The sequence below is a fragment of the Fulmarus glacialis genome, unplaced genomic scaffold (assembly GCF_000690835.1).
Source record: "Fulmarus glacialis isolate BGI_N327 unplaced genomic scaffold, ASM69083v1 scaffold6023, whole genome shotgun sequence".
NCBI lineage: Eukaryota > Metazoa > Chordata > Aves > Procellariiformes > Procellariidae > Fulmarus > Fulmarus glacialis.
This window is the reverse complement of record NW_009204780.1, coordinates 1-14,115: the sequence shown is the minus strand read 5'-3', so window position 1 is coordinate 14,115 and position 14,115 is coordinate 1. Positions and strand designations below refer to the sequence as shown.

The window sequence follows — 14,115 nt, the reverse complement described above, 5'->3', positions numbered from 1 at the left end:
TAGGGAAACTTTTCAGAAGGCAGTGTAAGCGGTTGCAGATGCTCAGTGCTGGCTAGCAGTTACACAAATCTAATCTCCAACAGTTTTGCAGAACATTTTGTAAGGAATCCATGTGGTGAAAGGATAAACCTAGACTGACAAAGCAACCAGAACATTACCTACCGACTGACACGTTATGACACTTTATTTCTAAATTATGAAAGGATGGTTCTATTAACTGAAAAGATTCATTGTTTTTAAAAATCAGTTGTGACAGTAAAACAAATAGTTTCAGGTAATAATACCAATCTGGCAAATACAAGTAGCAGACCTCCCTGGTAAGACAGGGATCACCCTCACTGGTGAGTATGTGCCTCGTTAGCAAGAGTACAGTGATAAACTACTTCCACCTAGCCCAAAGAAAACAATTGTGTAAGCAAAAATGCTTAGATCCTGCTAATGCTATAGAAGAGTACCTGCAAGAGTGGGAGAGAATTAAAATCAACCCAGTTTTTCACCTATTTTCTTTGTCTCTACAGTATACCTTACTGCACGTATAAATCCCACAAACTCATGTATACAATTATATACACACAGAGCATTTGCAAACAACATTTTCCCTTCGAACCTTAATATATTTTATTAAGGAAATCACTGACTTGAGATAATGGCTTTTTCTTTCCACAGTTTATACCTCCAGTGAAAACTATGTTGGGTATCACTGGCATGGGATACTCAAAAACAAAATCCATTCTTTTAAGCCAAATAGATCCATGGCTTAAGAGCTCCTTCATTGTTACTGGTCTATGAAGAACATCTGAGGCCAGAAGTTCAAATGGCAAATAGGCAAAATTGCAAAGAAAGGATTCTGATGATTTCAGAAATAAGTTTTCCACGCGCTGGATAAATGTCATGTGGTCTGAGTTGTCTGTAAATGTTCTTGGGACATAGGAAGGGGGATCTGGACACTGGGTAGCCTCCAAATCAAAACTGCAGGGGAGTACCCGTAAAAAGAAAACAGATGGGATAGAGAGATGCAGAGCCACTATTTGTCCACATGGTACAACAGGATCCGTGAGAACAGCATCAAATTTACTCCCTTCAAGATATTGCATCAGATCCTTATTGTGCAGTAAACTGGTACAGGAGGAGACGTAGAGACCGGAGATGACTTGAACTTTTTCACATAGTGCAGTAATTCTTTGAAGAAAAGGTCTTCTCTCAAAAAGATCGTTAGCAAATGAATGCATGCTTGCTCCCAGTTCTTCCCTAGTTAAAGGCACTGGATACGTTTTGAGAGTGTAATATTCAGCTGCCTTCACGTTCAAGTTTACTTCTGGTGCGACAATTTCGTGCTCTTTCTGGCTGAGGGCTGCCAGCACTGAGCGCATGCTGAGCCAGTGACTCCCATCCATTGGCACCACCAACAGCCTTCCACTATCAGCCAAGCAAAACAGAGACAGGAAAACCAAAACCCCTGCAGAAACTAAGTAACTGTATTTACTTACATGAGCCATGTTCCTAGAAATCCAAAGTCTGTTCATCTGCCTTGACCTAACAGATTTTAAGTAGACCTACAGTCCCCTGCCAGATTCTCACATCCCCCCTTAACGATCTGGCTTTTCCAGCAAAACCAGTCACCAGTAACCATTCAAGGTATTGATGAATCATTTAAGGAACGTGATAAATCAACCTGGATAGGGCAGAACTGGGCTTGGTGTCTGAGGCTCCCTTGGGATGGATCCTTTCTGATTGATTCACTGTGCTGATTGATGTTAGACTGAAAATAAAATCAGACTTTGCAAAAACAAAATCCCAAGTCTTTGAGTAGTGCTGGCACTTGGAAGTAACTGGGCTTGCTGAAAGCAGGTGTTAAAATGCTTTCTTGCTTTCCTTCTTTTCTTTCTTTCTTTTTGATAAGCATTTTACAGATATTCTGGAATGCTTGTCAAATTTATGTTTAAATCAAATTATAAAATGATGCCACTATACAGCATGGTATCTGTGCAAATCCTAAGAAGGAGTGTCTGTGATTTACCTACAGCTCAGCACTGGGGCCAGGTACAACACCAGGTACAAATTTATTACAATAAGCAACACTGCAGCAGAGGCTTGCATCAGCAAAGGAGAACCACCGAATCTGTGCTGTCATGCACGACACTTCTTTGTTCTCATCCTGACCTATCTCTCTGTGCCTCTCTTGTTCGTTTTTCTTCTTCCAGGAGCAGTACGAAGGAAAAGCCACTCAGTTCCCCTTGTACCTGATTAAACACAGGAAAGCCTGGACAGAAGTAGCCAGTAACAGCCCTCTTGTTTCAGGCCAGGAATTGATTTTCAATGGGAAGAGGTGGTGGCATTACTTCAGATGAAAAACTAAAAGTAAGATACCATGTCTGAGCAGTTAATAAGTACTTGTGATAAACTTGTCAACCCGCAGGATTATATTTTGCCACTAGATGTAACTGTGTAATTCAGAGGCATAGTCGGAAGACAATAAGAAATCAGGACTGAAGAATCAATATTTCTGCAATAAATATTGCTGCTGACTATTGCTGCTGAGCAAGACGAGAGTGAGCTTTGTCTTCAGAGGAGAGTCTGATTTTAAGCTGCAGCTGCCACACGGCCTTGCCTGCAGGCTCGTGTTGCTGCTTTCCCAGAGGATCTACCTCGGTTTGTCCCTGAGGAGCCATTAAGCAGCTCCAACAGACAGAACAGATAGGAAAAAGCACTACTCTGATAAAAGTGGCCATGTGGGGAGTTGATGGCAATTTGGAAGAGACTTTTGTGAAAAAGCAGGATCTGAACACTAGCAGCTCAACAGAAATAAACAGTACTTTCAATGGGCAGCATCAGGTGAAGTACCGGGAGGAGTAAAGGAAAGCCTGAGGACAGTTAAGGTTGGCTCTGGGGAAGATGTGCCAGGCTTGTAAAATGCAAATCTATTTTCTTGTGAAGCTTCACTCATTCATGTTCACAAAGCCTATGAATTTGGGGGAAGAGTAAGAGTGGTGATAGGCAGGAGGAATCCATGCCCTAAGACTCAGGGAAGGCTGGCAAGTGAAAAAAGTTGAAGGGAAGAACAGAGGAAAGTGTTTATTTTTAAGTAACATTCACAAAGGATAAAACTTTATCCTTTCTAGAAACAATGTGATTTATTGCTGAAACGGCTGGATGACACTAACTACAGATTCATCATCTGCTGAGGAGAGCTGTCTCCTCTTATATCTCCTTTTCCACTTAATCTCTGGCTTCACAAGAGGCTGTTCTACTTATAGCACAAGCAAGCAAGAATATACATCACATGCAGCAACAAGCTAACATACATCACATGCATGCCTTTATCAAGTGCTTTTTAGACCACAGATGCCCAAGCAACCACCCATCAACATTTCCATATCCAAACTGGATGTCTCCTAAAAATGCAGTTGAGAATTCAGCTGTCTAGTTTTTGTGATGGAAGCTGTTGTTAGACCAAAACCTTCACCTTCACAAAACATTAGCCTTCAACTCAAACACAAGACTGCTGTTACAGAAGAGAGCACATGATGCTATTGCACATAAGTCAGCGAGTTACTTTTCTGACTGGATAAGCGCTAATGCTCTTGAAGAAATATTCGACTGTCTCTTATGTGAGGCAAAGAATTTTTGGAAGAGCTGTTATAATTCACCTGCCCTTTTTGCATTAATTCCTGGGCAAGGTGGTGTTTGTGTACCTGACTTCCGGAATTAAACACAGCATAGCACATGATCCCCTCACCATACAAAATCTCCATGATGGGCAGACCCAAGGAAAGGAGGTGGAATCACATCATGTTCTCCTGATCAACTATACCATTCTGTTTTTCATGTGGATCAGCTATACAGAAAGCGTTAATCTAAATTATCTCTTTAGGTAAGAAATGTCCGTATCAAACACACTATTAGACCTCACCCAGATCTTGCAGGTGTATGACTGCCAGAACTTTTCCCTTGTTATACCTTTCTCAGCCAGTCACTGACCTGAGATAATGGTTTCTTCTGTCTGCAGTTTATGCCTCCAATGAAAATCATATTGGGCATTACAGGCACGGGATAGTCAAAGACAAAGTCAAGTCTCTTCAGTCAAATGGACCCATGACTTAGAAGATGTGTAATTGTCATCGGCTTTTGAAGAAAGTCTGAGGCCAGGCTTTCAAATGGTGAAAAGACTATCCTGCAGGTGAAAGACTCTGAAAGGCTGATGAGGAAGTTCTTCACTCTCTGAAGGAATGTCATATGATCTGTATTGAGTGACAACATTCGTGGGATGTAGGACAGTGGGTCTGGACTCTGAGCAGCGTCAATGTCTATAGCACAGGGGATGCCCCGCAAGAAGAAAACAATAGGGGTAGAAAAGTGCAAAGTAATTATCTATCCACATGGTGTCAGAGGATCTGTAAAGATGGCATCAAACTTACTTTCTTCAATGTATTTCATCATCTCTTTGTTGTACAGTAAGGAACTGCAGGAAGCTTGAAGCATGGCAAAGCTCTTTCTCAAATTATCCCAGGTATTAAAAATTCTCATCAGGAAAGGCTCTTCACTAAAACAGTTTGCACTAAGCGAGTGCATAAGTTCTTCCATCTCTTCCTTTTTGAAAGGTACAGGATATGTTTTCAATTCATATATCCCTGAGGAATCTATCAGCATTTTGCTGTCTGGTGCGATAACAACTATTTCATGCCCTCTCTTGCTCAGCTCAGCCAGCACTTCCTTCATACTCAGTCAGTGGCTGCCCTCCACCAGGATCACCAGCAGTTTCCCAGCAGCAGCAGGACTCAGGCAGCACAAGAAGGGGAGCAGCACTGCCACCAGCATGTTGCCAGTGGGACGGACAGGAACCCATGCACGAGAGAGGCCAGGGGTGGTTCGCAAACTTTTGTAGCTATGCTCCATCTACGCAAACACAGCATGTGGCAACGCTTTCTAATGATACCTCTGCCCTTTTGACTTGCCTCACATTTCAGGTGTTCACATGTTTGCAAGGGACGGAAGTCACAGTAGGTGATTAATGATCATAAAAGGTTGAGATGAGGTTTGCACTTCAAAAGCAGGTTTGCACGAGCATGAGAAAGGTGTGTCTCCTATCATACACTTCGCTCTTCCAAGCTGAGACTACAGTTCACTGCCTCAGCCTCCTCTTCTTCTTCCCATACTAGGACCACAGCCTCATGACACTCCTTACCATCAGCAACCCAGCAGCCTTTACTGACATTTACTGACAGCATGCTCTACGGTACATGGGAATCCATGAAAGAAATGCATCCACAGAGTGAATGGACATAAACACTGCTTGAATTACCCCACATGGTAGTACTGGATCTATAAAGAGTGCACCAAAATTACTTGTTTCCCTCTAGTGTTGGAGTCCTCTGTGCCACTGAAAGCTGTCAGAGTTGTCACAGAGTGTAGTAATTTGCTATTTTTTTAAAAAGCTTATTTTTTTCTAATGAAACTGAGGCAAGTACTACAGTGAAACATAACTTATAGTAAAGATAAATATGAAAAGTCAATGTTGACGTACCTGGGGTTTGGGTTTTGTTTTGTTTTAATAACCAAAACCAGTTGGTATAATTGAGAAAAATTAATTTTTTTTTCATTGATGCAAACCTGCTTTTTTTTGACAATAAGCAGCCAACAGAAAATCTTTTCCCATCTCTACACAGAACTTTCATCTAACCCCTTATCCTATCAGGTATAAAACTAAAGTTGCAAAACAGCAGTTCATCCTTGTACCTCAGATAACATCAACCAACAACAAGTTTCTAGTTCACAGCCCATGTCAGTTCAGTTCATGACTGAAACAGTTCATGAACTCCGTGGGGCCAGATCCTTCTTCGTTGTAAATTGCTCGGTTTTTAAATGTGGGTGATAACCTCTCACCATAGAAGTTTATAAGCAGGTGGCTGGGCAGGTGCCTCTGGGATACAGTTTGCTCCTCCAAAGCATTCAGGGCTCTACATCATTGGTGGAGCTTTCTTTCACAGGCAGTTTCTGCATGCTTATTTTCAAGCCTGGTAGGAAAGCTTTGGCCTTTTTGAGAACCTGCCCTCCAAAAAGAGCAGCCAGCTCCATCACCCGCACTGTCCCCATACCGGTAGTTTACGACACATGATTAACTTAATGGGAATTTTCAAACAGCGCAGGAGAACATGATGCACAGAAACAGACCTGTTGCTCATAACCTCTGAAAAGGCTGTCACATGAACACTAGAAGAAGATGCGTTCAAGCTAGACTGACAAATGAAGAAAGTCATGCATGTCCCGTGTGGGGCATTTACAGCCATCTGCTTGGGTCTTTAATATCCAACCAGCAATCTTTCCTACTCCTCACTCCATGTCCTTTTGAAAGACCCCTTGTGAGCAACTGCTACTCCTTTTCCTTCATGCGAACATATATAACCAGTTAGAGTGAACCAAGTGGCACTAGAGACTGTCCTGGGAAGCGGATTGGCTCTGCCACTTCCAACACAAGCACTAAACGTACTTATCTGGACAAAAGGGGAGGGTATTAGGGCTTTCTCCTACACCACTCTGTTTCAGGGGCACTCACAATTTGCAATACTTGAATATCCCTTTCCTGCTTTTGATCTGCTATAAATTATGCTGTACTTGATTCAGAGACCTGGTTGGTACCCAAAAATCTGAATGGGAATTTAGAGAAGACATCCATGCCCAGAAAAGCTTAAAACCTTATGAAAGAAGGGTAAGGTACATTTTTAAAAGGCTTTCTTTTGGGGGTTTGATATTGATAACGGGAAAGATGTAAATGAATCAATCTGGCAGATGAACACGACAGAAAAAGAACTGATAAATAGATAAAATGTTAAGTCCTATAACCTTCAATGTCTATGAAAGGAGAATGGGTATTCAGAGGTATGGACGGACAGTCCATGAGACAGCTGGAAAGGGATGACACCATGGGGCAGACAGAAAGCAGACTGTACTTATGGATGTTCTTCAGGCTCTTTCAGAGCAATACAGTCAAGTCCTCTGAGCCTGGCTTTGGTTGTAGGAACAGCTCTTACGGAGATGGACATGGTATAAGAAACTTAGATGAAAAGGAAGCTACCAAGTCTGGCTCCTGTTGGGGAGGAAAGTTTGCAACTCACCAAAATTCAGGTGAGTTTCAGTTCAACAAAACAGCTTATCATTTGCATAAAAGTTACATGTCACTTAAATTTTCATATCTGGTAAGACTTTAGGTTTGCCAGGATATGACTTAATCTGAATGCTAGATAGTAGGAAATAACATTTCTGCATCATACAGGATTTCTCATTAGCTTTCTATCTTTAAATACCAAGGTGTTGTCAGTTAGGTTTTGATGTAAGGATGTTTAAATATTTATGTTCTTTTCAATAAAAACAAAATAAAATTTTATACCTGAGACAGTTTTTTCTTCTGATCACAGTTTATCCCTCCAATAAAAACCATGTTTGGCATCACCGGTCTCGGGAATTCAAACACAAAATCATATCTCATTAGCCAAACAGATCCACGGCTTAGAAGGTCTGTAGCTGTCACTTTCTTTTGAAAAATCTCATATGCAAGTTCTTCAAATTGAGCGAATATAGGCTTACAGTAAACGAACTCCAGCATATGGACCAGCATGTTCTTCATGCGTTGAGCAAATGTCATGCTATCTGAATTATTTAGGAAGAGTCTGGGGACATAGGAAGGAGGATTTGGACACTGGGTAGCTTCAGAATCCATACCGCAAGGAAACCCCCGCAAGAAGTAGACAGAAGGAACTGAAAGATACTCAGTAATTATCGGTCCGCACATCAGAATTGGATCCGTGAAAACCACATCAAATTTGCTCTCTCTCAAATAGTGCATCATGTCTTCATTGTGCAAAAGGCTCTTACAGTTGGTGAAAAAGAACCTGGAAACTTCTAACATGCTTTGATACATTGTAATAATAATATTCAAAACAGATTGTTCAATAAAATGAGCATTAACGAATGACTTGAGCGTAACAGCTAAATGTTCCTCTCCATAAGGTATTGGATATACTTTCACTGTATAATTCTGAGGCTCCTTTGGCTTCATATACAAACTTGTTGACGGTACAACCACAACAACTTCATGTCCATTTTGCTGGAGTTTCTCCACCACTGGGCGCATGCTGAGCCAGTGACTTCCATCCTGAGGTATCACCAGGATCTTTCCACCTTCAGCAAAGGTTAAAGATAATGTCAGAAGAAGAAACATCCAAGTACATTGGTAAAAACACTGAAACGGAAGAGCCATTTCGGTAGAAGTAAACTGGAGGCTTCTGCTCTAGAGGCATCCGACACTGTCCTTTATAGGAAGGTCCATGCAAGCTTTAACTTTTCTGCAGGGAACTTATTGACTGCAGAAATAAATATTTAACTTCCCAATATTGTTGTGGTTATCCTTCAATATTGCTCATATAGCAGGGAAGGGGAGCACACTGGTTTTGAAAAAAGATGTCCCCCTTTGTACTTTTTGTTAATTTTTAAGCTTGGAAGTATGTCAGCACATTCCTTCCTTTATGAAACTAAGAAGACGATGGATGTCATCTTATAATAATACTTGTGGTTAATACCATTAACTTGGTAAGTACCCAGTGAGAAAATAAGCCTGGTTTTGCTTTCAAAAGGCAACCTTTAAAATACACCCCGCAGAATGAATGGAAATTGCAACACCTTTTCTTTTATGGACTAGCCTAACAGAGAACACCTATCCAGTATGTAGAAGGCTGGTGTTAAATTCCCACCTCCTGGAATCAGTCAAACCTGCACGTCTTATGAATATAGCACAGCTACCAGGGTGTACTATGCAATCCCAAATCTGAGGAGGAGAACAACAGTCCTGTTTGGCTTTTCTCCCCATGGTACTGGACAAAAAAAATGAACTAAACGATGGATTCAGGGCAAGTGAAGGGAAAGGAGGCCAGTGTAGATCTTTTGGGACACAATGAAGGAGCCTTGGTCTTTGGTCGCTGTCCTGAAAACCCTTTTTATATATTGTGAGCAAGACAAAATTTAGGAGGAGATATGGTATCTTTTACTAATCCCACTGATAACATACACACGGAAAACCCCAACAAGCAAACTAGGCTTCTGAGCTCTCCTCCTTTCACAGATACAGGTGGTAACATAAGCAACCACATACAGGTGTTTCCTGGACCTCTTCAGCTATGAGCCCTGACGGAGCTGCAAACTCACCTTTCCTCTTCCATGTTCCCTTCTGGGTAGCAGCCCAACTTTGATGAGAAGAGAGATCCTCTCTTGATTAAATCAGCCAGGAACTTGTTTGTTGGACCTGGGTTTGAATCCACTCACAGGGAGGCACAAGCTGTCCCTACAGTTCATGTTCACTGAGGGAGGAACTGATTGCTGGGCTGTTATAAAAAATATAGGATGTAATACCCCAGCTTGGGTTTCCAAAGGAAGCCCTACTAGGGTGGTGTGACCCCTTGTTTGCTGGCATTTAGTGCTATCCTCTGGGAATGTGCAGTGAACTGAGGACCTCAGGAATTTGCTGGAAGAATGTTTTGTCTTTATGCAAGTAAAAGCAATGCCAGACCAAAGTCTTTTGGGTAGTGCTAAGGAAGAGGTCCTTGTGAAGAAAAGAGCTGATGCAAAACTATCAGCAGCACAAAGTTTTTCCTGTTCCTTCCTTTTATAAGTGGTGGTGGGATTCCCAGCATCTTCAGTATGGAGAAACAAACCCTTACAGCCTTAGGCAATGGGGTTTGTCTCAGCACCCAAAGGGTGCTAGCACTGCTCTGTGTAGCTTCACAGTGTCATGCTGAGATGGAAGAACCAGCTTTAGACATGGAGAACCGATTTCTAGAGAGGGCCAAATATGGGAGAGTGAGAGGCGGGAGGCAGTTTTGTAAGGCACAGACTGAAAGCGTGAAATTGAACTGATTTACGAATAATTCTGATTAAACGCTGGAGATTCAGAGATAAAAAGTGTATTGCAAATGCTGTGATAAGAAGTGACCAAATCCATTTGGAACTTGCTGTTTGGTGTGGTTTTTTCTCTGCACTTGAATATGACCTTCAACAGCAAAATTACTTGGCTGAAAACAGCCAATACAAATTTCATCTTCCAGTGTCTATAAGAGAACAAGTCTCTTGCTAGTATGGCTACGCTTTCTAACGGACTCAACAGACTCCCTACTTTTGTACCAGACCATCATAGCAAAAACTGTGGAAAAGGTGAGACAAGAACAGGAAGGACAGAATAAAAAAAAGATAAATTAGAGGTAAACGGAGAACAGACAAACAGACAAAGAAAGGATGAAGTTCTCAGGTTAGCACAGAATCAGCTGAGGTCAGATGTAAGGTGGGTAATTATTATTCAGAAAATTAACAGACTGGCTCATTTTTCAAAATAACATGGTAGGTTTACATGTGTTCGTTGTTCATTATCCAGTAGCAAAGGGCACCTGGGCCCCTTGCAGGTTTGAAGGGTGTGGTGCTGGTTACCAACTCCAGTTGTATGTGCAGACAAGGACCACAGCGTAGTTTGAGGAACAGAGGCCTCAAAGAGTGAGAACCATGTGCGAGCTTCTGGCATCGGGGAGGAAAGGCTTTCCCACTGGATACTAAGGACAGAAATTTTATGTTAAACAAGGCTGAAGCTTGGGTGACTCAAGACTGCAGATTTATTTTCCTCCCAGGAGTACCTCTCACCATAAGGCTCATGTGGGTCACTCGTGTGGGTGTCTCTCTGAGCTGGCAAGGAGCATTGCAGCGATGGAGCAGAGCTGCAGTGGCATGCAAGCAGCTCTGAGGAGTTGGGACTGCTTGGACCCTGAGCCATAACCATGTTGAGGGGTTTGGGTGCAGGTGTGCTTGCCCCTCAACCTATGATTGCTTCAGCTGGAAAAGGTACTAAAACTCTCTCAAACTGCTTATCTCTGAGTTGGACTGGTTGTGATGTGTGGATTTCTTCTAACCTGAGCAGCAACTAGTGAGTAGCACTAATGGAAGAGGATAGCAAATGGATACCTCAGCAGCTACTTGTTACATGAGCAGCACTAAAACTAGAACTAAAAACAAATGTTTGTTGAGGCAGCCTGGAAGTGTTTGTTTCATTTACTGGATTTGTTTTCCTGTTGTTAGATGAGATTGCTCACCCCCTTATGCTCTGGGTCTTGCAAGTAGGAAAAGGTTGCCCAAATGCAAGAGTGTGTGGATGATGTAATTTGATTTCCCAGGTTTCTGGATGATGGATCAGGCTTATACACGGAGGAATCCTTGTGTAATTGAACCCAGACCTTTTTTGATGCTAAACAGTGTCAGGCAAATGAAGGTTGGTAACTGCTGACATGAACCTGCCTGATTCCCCCCTTATATTTTACATAGCTATGGAGATATATTGGCATTTGCCTGCACCCGGTAAGATAGTATGTAGTTTGGCTAGCATGACTTCAAAGGAAAAACAACCCATAGAAGTGATGATATGTTGACTGCAAGTTGGAAAGTAATCTTACTCTAAGTCTTTGCAAGAGCAAGAAGCAGCAGGCAGCTAAGCAAATCACAGAACACAGATCATTTCTAGGGCAGCCCTTTCCTAAGCTGTAAATAGAAATCATATGAAAATGATAGTATGTGATCCTGAAATTAATGACTGTATCCTAACAGAAAGGTGACATTTAAGGCTGCCCAGGTAACTGTAATTGGAACATTTCCTAACTTTTGTAGGGCAATGTGTTCGATATTTGTAAATATAAAACTCTTATAACCTTTCTGGATTTTTGTGCATAGACCTCTGTCAAATATTGTACCTTTAGACTCACATTAGAGAAGGTGTTTTAATTTAACCGGAAGACAAACTTCCCATAGAAAGGGAAACTAAGGCAGTAGTTCCATTTGATATGAGGGGATTTTTGTGTTTTACAGCTTCATGCAATACCTCTTCTTCAAAATATGGGAGGCACAGGGTTGTGGACAAGAGCAAACTGAATAGGACAGTGAGATGAACTGTTTGGTTAGAGCAGCCGTTTCAGGTTGATACATACTGTGCATTGAAGATGCACAATGCATGATGGTTAAACTTTCTTTTTTCAAAAGTGCTGCTTTTACTTGTCTGATGTTGTGTATTTTGCCATTGCAATATAAGACAGATGAACAGTATTGTCAGCTTTAAAGGTGCTCAACATCCTTTACAAAAGCATAATAAACAGATGCTGCTGTGATATCAGGCTGCTCTGAACTGCCACTAGGTTCATCAACACCTTGAATATTGCATAAAAATCCCAACCCTAGTATTTGGTTCATGAACAGAGTGATGACTACTGCTTCAGTGCTGAAAACGAAGAGTTCCCCTACAGCTGTACTAATCCTAGCTACCTATGTTAGCAAATTAACAGTACCCGCAGACATGACAGGATCCCTTCTGAGGTCACACGAAGTGACATGCAGGTTGTGCAAGCTTTTGAAAAGTGTGTCTCTGCGTACCAGGTACGTGTGCACGCTTTGGTACTGCTTACTGTATTCTTTGGCTTCTTGCCAAAGTCTTTGAATTCCACTTTAATTGCATCTCTCAAAGGACCAGTTAGAAATGTCTCCTTATCAGAGCTTTCCAGATGCTGCTGTCTCTGGCAGGAGGGTTTCAGAACAGGACCTGTTTTCTTAATCCTTGTGCTGAGGTACAAACCACAGGGTCTTTATTCAGTTACACTTCTCCTTTACTTGAGTAACTACATACTTAAATCTGGGGTTATCTTAATGTTTTAAGTTAACCAGTTGTTTAAATAAGTAATGGGTGTTTTAGGTTAAAAAAAACAGGAACAACTTTGAAAGGTTGCTATAGCTTACATTTCTGAACTTTGCTTTGATCAAATCATATGCACTTTGTTTTTATGAGCTGCCCAAAAAAAGCAACTTTGCATTAACTTTGGCTAAAGATGAGATATTCATCAAATTGTCTCAGGGCTCACAGTCTGAGTTCATTTGCGATGTCCCCCTAATGAGGGTCAGCTTACCATGCCAGCCTTCAGGTACTTCTGGAGTCATTAGAGGATGACGCTGGCGCAGGACCTCTGCTCAGTCAAGATATTGGGTCTGATTTCCTGCTAACCTTGTATTAAACCTCCAGGCACATTGCGACTTGGCAACTGGATTTATGTGTCTGTTAATGAATATGTAATTGCTACTGAGACAGATGCCTATGCAAAGTGGGGACAAGAGGAAACGCAGCTAGTGCAGTTATCTTAGTCAATGAATAAGTGCAGTTTGTGCTCCCCCAGGCCCAGCCTTGTGGTTGCATGTTCTCCCACTCCCTCTGAGACTGCAGGCTGTGGACGATGCTTATGGCTCAGAAAGGTCAAGTAACTTGGGATTTAATTCCCAGCTCTGTGCTGGATAAGATACAAATGCCCAGTTCTGCAAAAGCACGAGATCCTCAGCACGCTGATGCCTTCAGGTCCAGAGCAGGTACTCCACGGGACCATGTCAGATACGGCAGAAAAGAGCCCTCTTCTGGAATGAGGCCACAATGCCCGATTTTTCTGCCTGTGGAAAACTATGGAAAGTGGTGTAACAGAAACGTCTGTGGCGTAAGCTACTCGTCTGAGAAAAGAAACCTCATTTTGAATCTCTTGTTCTCTCTCTCCCTTTCCTAGTCATCCTAACTTTTTGTTTTCTTGTCTGTTGAGCAATGGGCTACCAGATTTCAGAGAACTATCTATTTTTACCATATGATTATATTTCTGAACAGTATTCGTCAACCCATGGTTTACACTCTACTACATTATTGCCTTGCTGCTGGACATGTTCAAGGTGAAATAGGAGAAATTTCTCTGCTCTCTGTAGAAAATGTAGCTAGAAAAGGCAGACTGAAGATATGCAAGGTTTTTCAAGGTTTAGAACATGTGATTTTTACCAAATGACAAATGTCAGTGTGAAGATGGGAGACGCCAGGTATAAAATAAAGGCAGGATGGTTCTATCATTGTAGCAAGCTACAAACTGGCTGTAGCTCTGAGACCTTCAAGATATAAAAGTAAAGACTTATGTCATGCAACCAGCAAGAATTTGCCTCTTAAATCTCAAACTACAAAGTGCTGCTCTCTTGAGCCTAATGTAAGAGAATGCCTTATTTATAATATTATAATAATATTATAATAATATT

At 41.7% G+C, this 14,115-nt stretch overlaps 1 protein-coding gene and 2 pseudogenes across 1 annotated transcript; all 3 read right to left on the bottom strand.

Annotated features, from left to right (window-relative positions):
• Positions 1 to 608: 608 nt before the first annotated feature.
• On the bottom strand, positions 609 to 1,496 carry LOC104074833 (annotated as a pseudogene).
• A 2,455-nt stretch (positions 1,497 to 3,951) lies between these two features.
• Positions 3,952 to 4,893, bottom strand: LOC104074832 (annotated as a pseudogene).
• A 1,721-nt stretch (positions 4,894 to 6,614) lies between these two features.
• Positions 6,615 to 8,251, bottom strand: LOC104074831 (UDP-glucuronosyltransferase 1-6-like). Its single transcript, XM_009575107.1, has 2 exons — positions 7,382 to 8,251; positions 6,615 to 6,641 (listed from the first exon to the last, which is right to left on the bottom strand). Exons 1-2 carry the CDS (start codon positions 8,249 to 8,251, stop codon positions 6,615 to 6,617), a joined length of 897 nt encoding a protein of 298 aa, XP_009573402.1.
• Between the last annotated feature and the right edge of the window lie 5,864 nt (positions 8,252 to 14,115).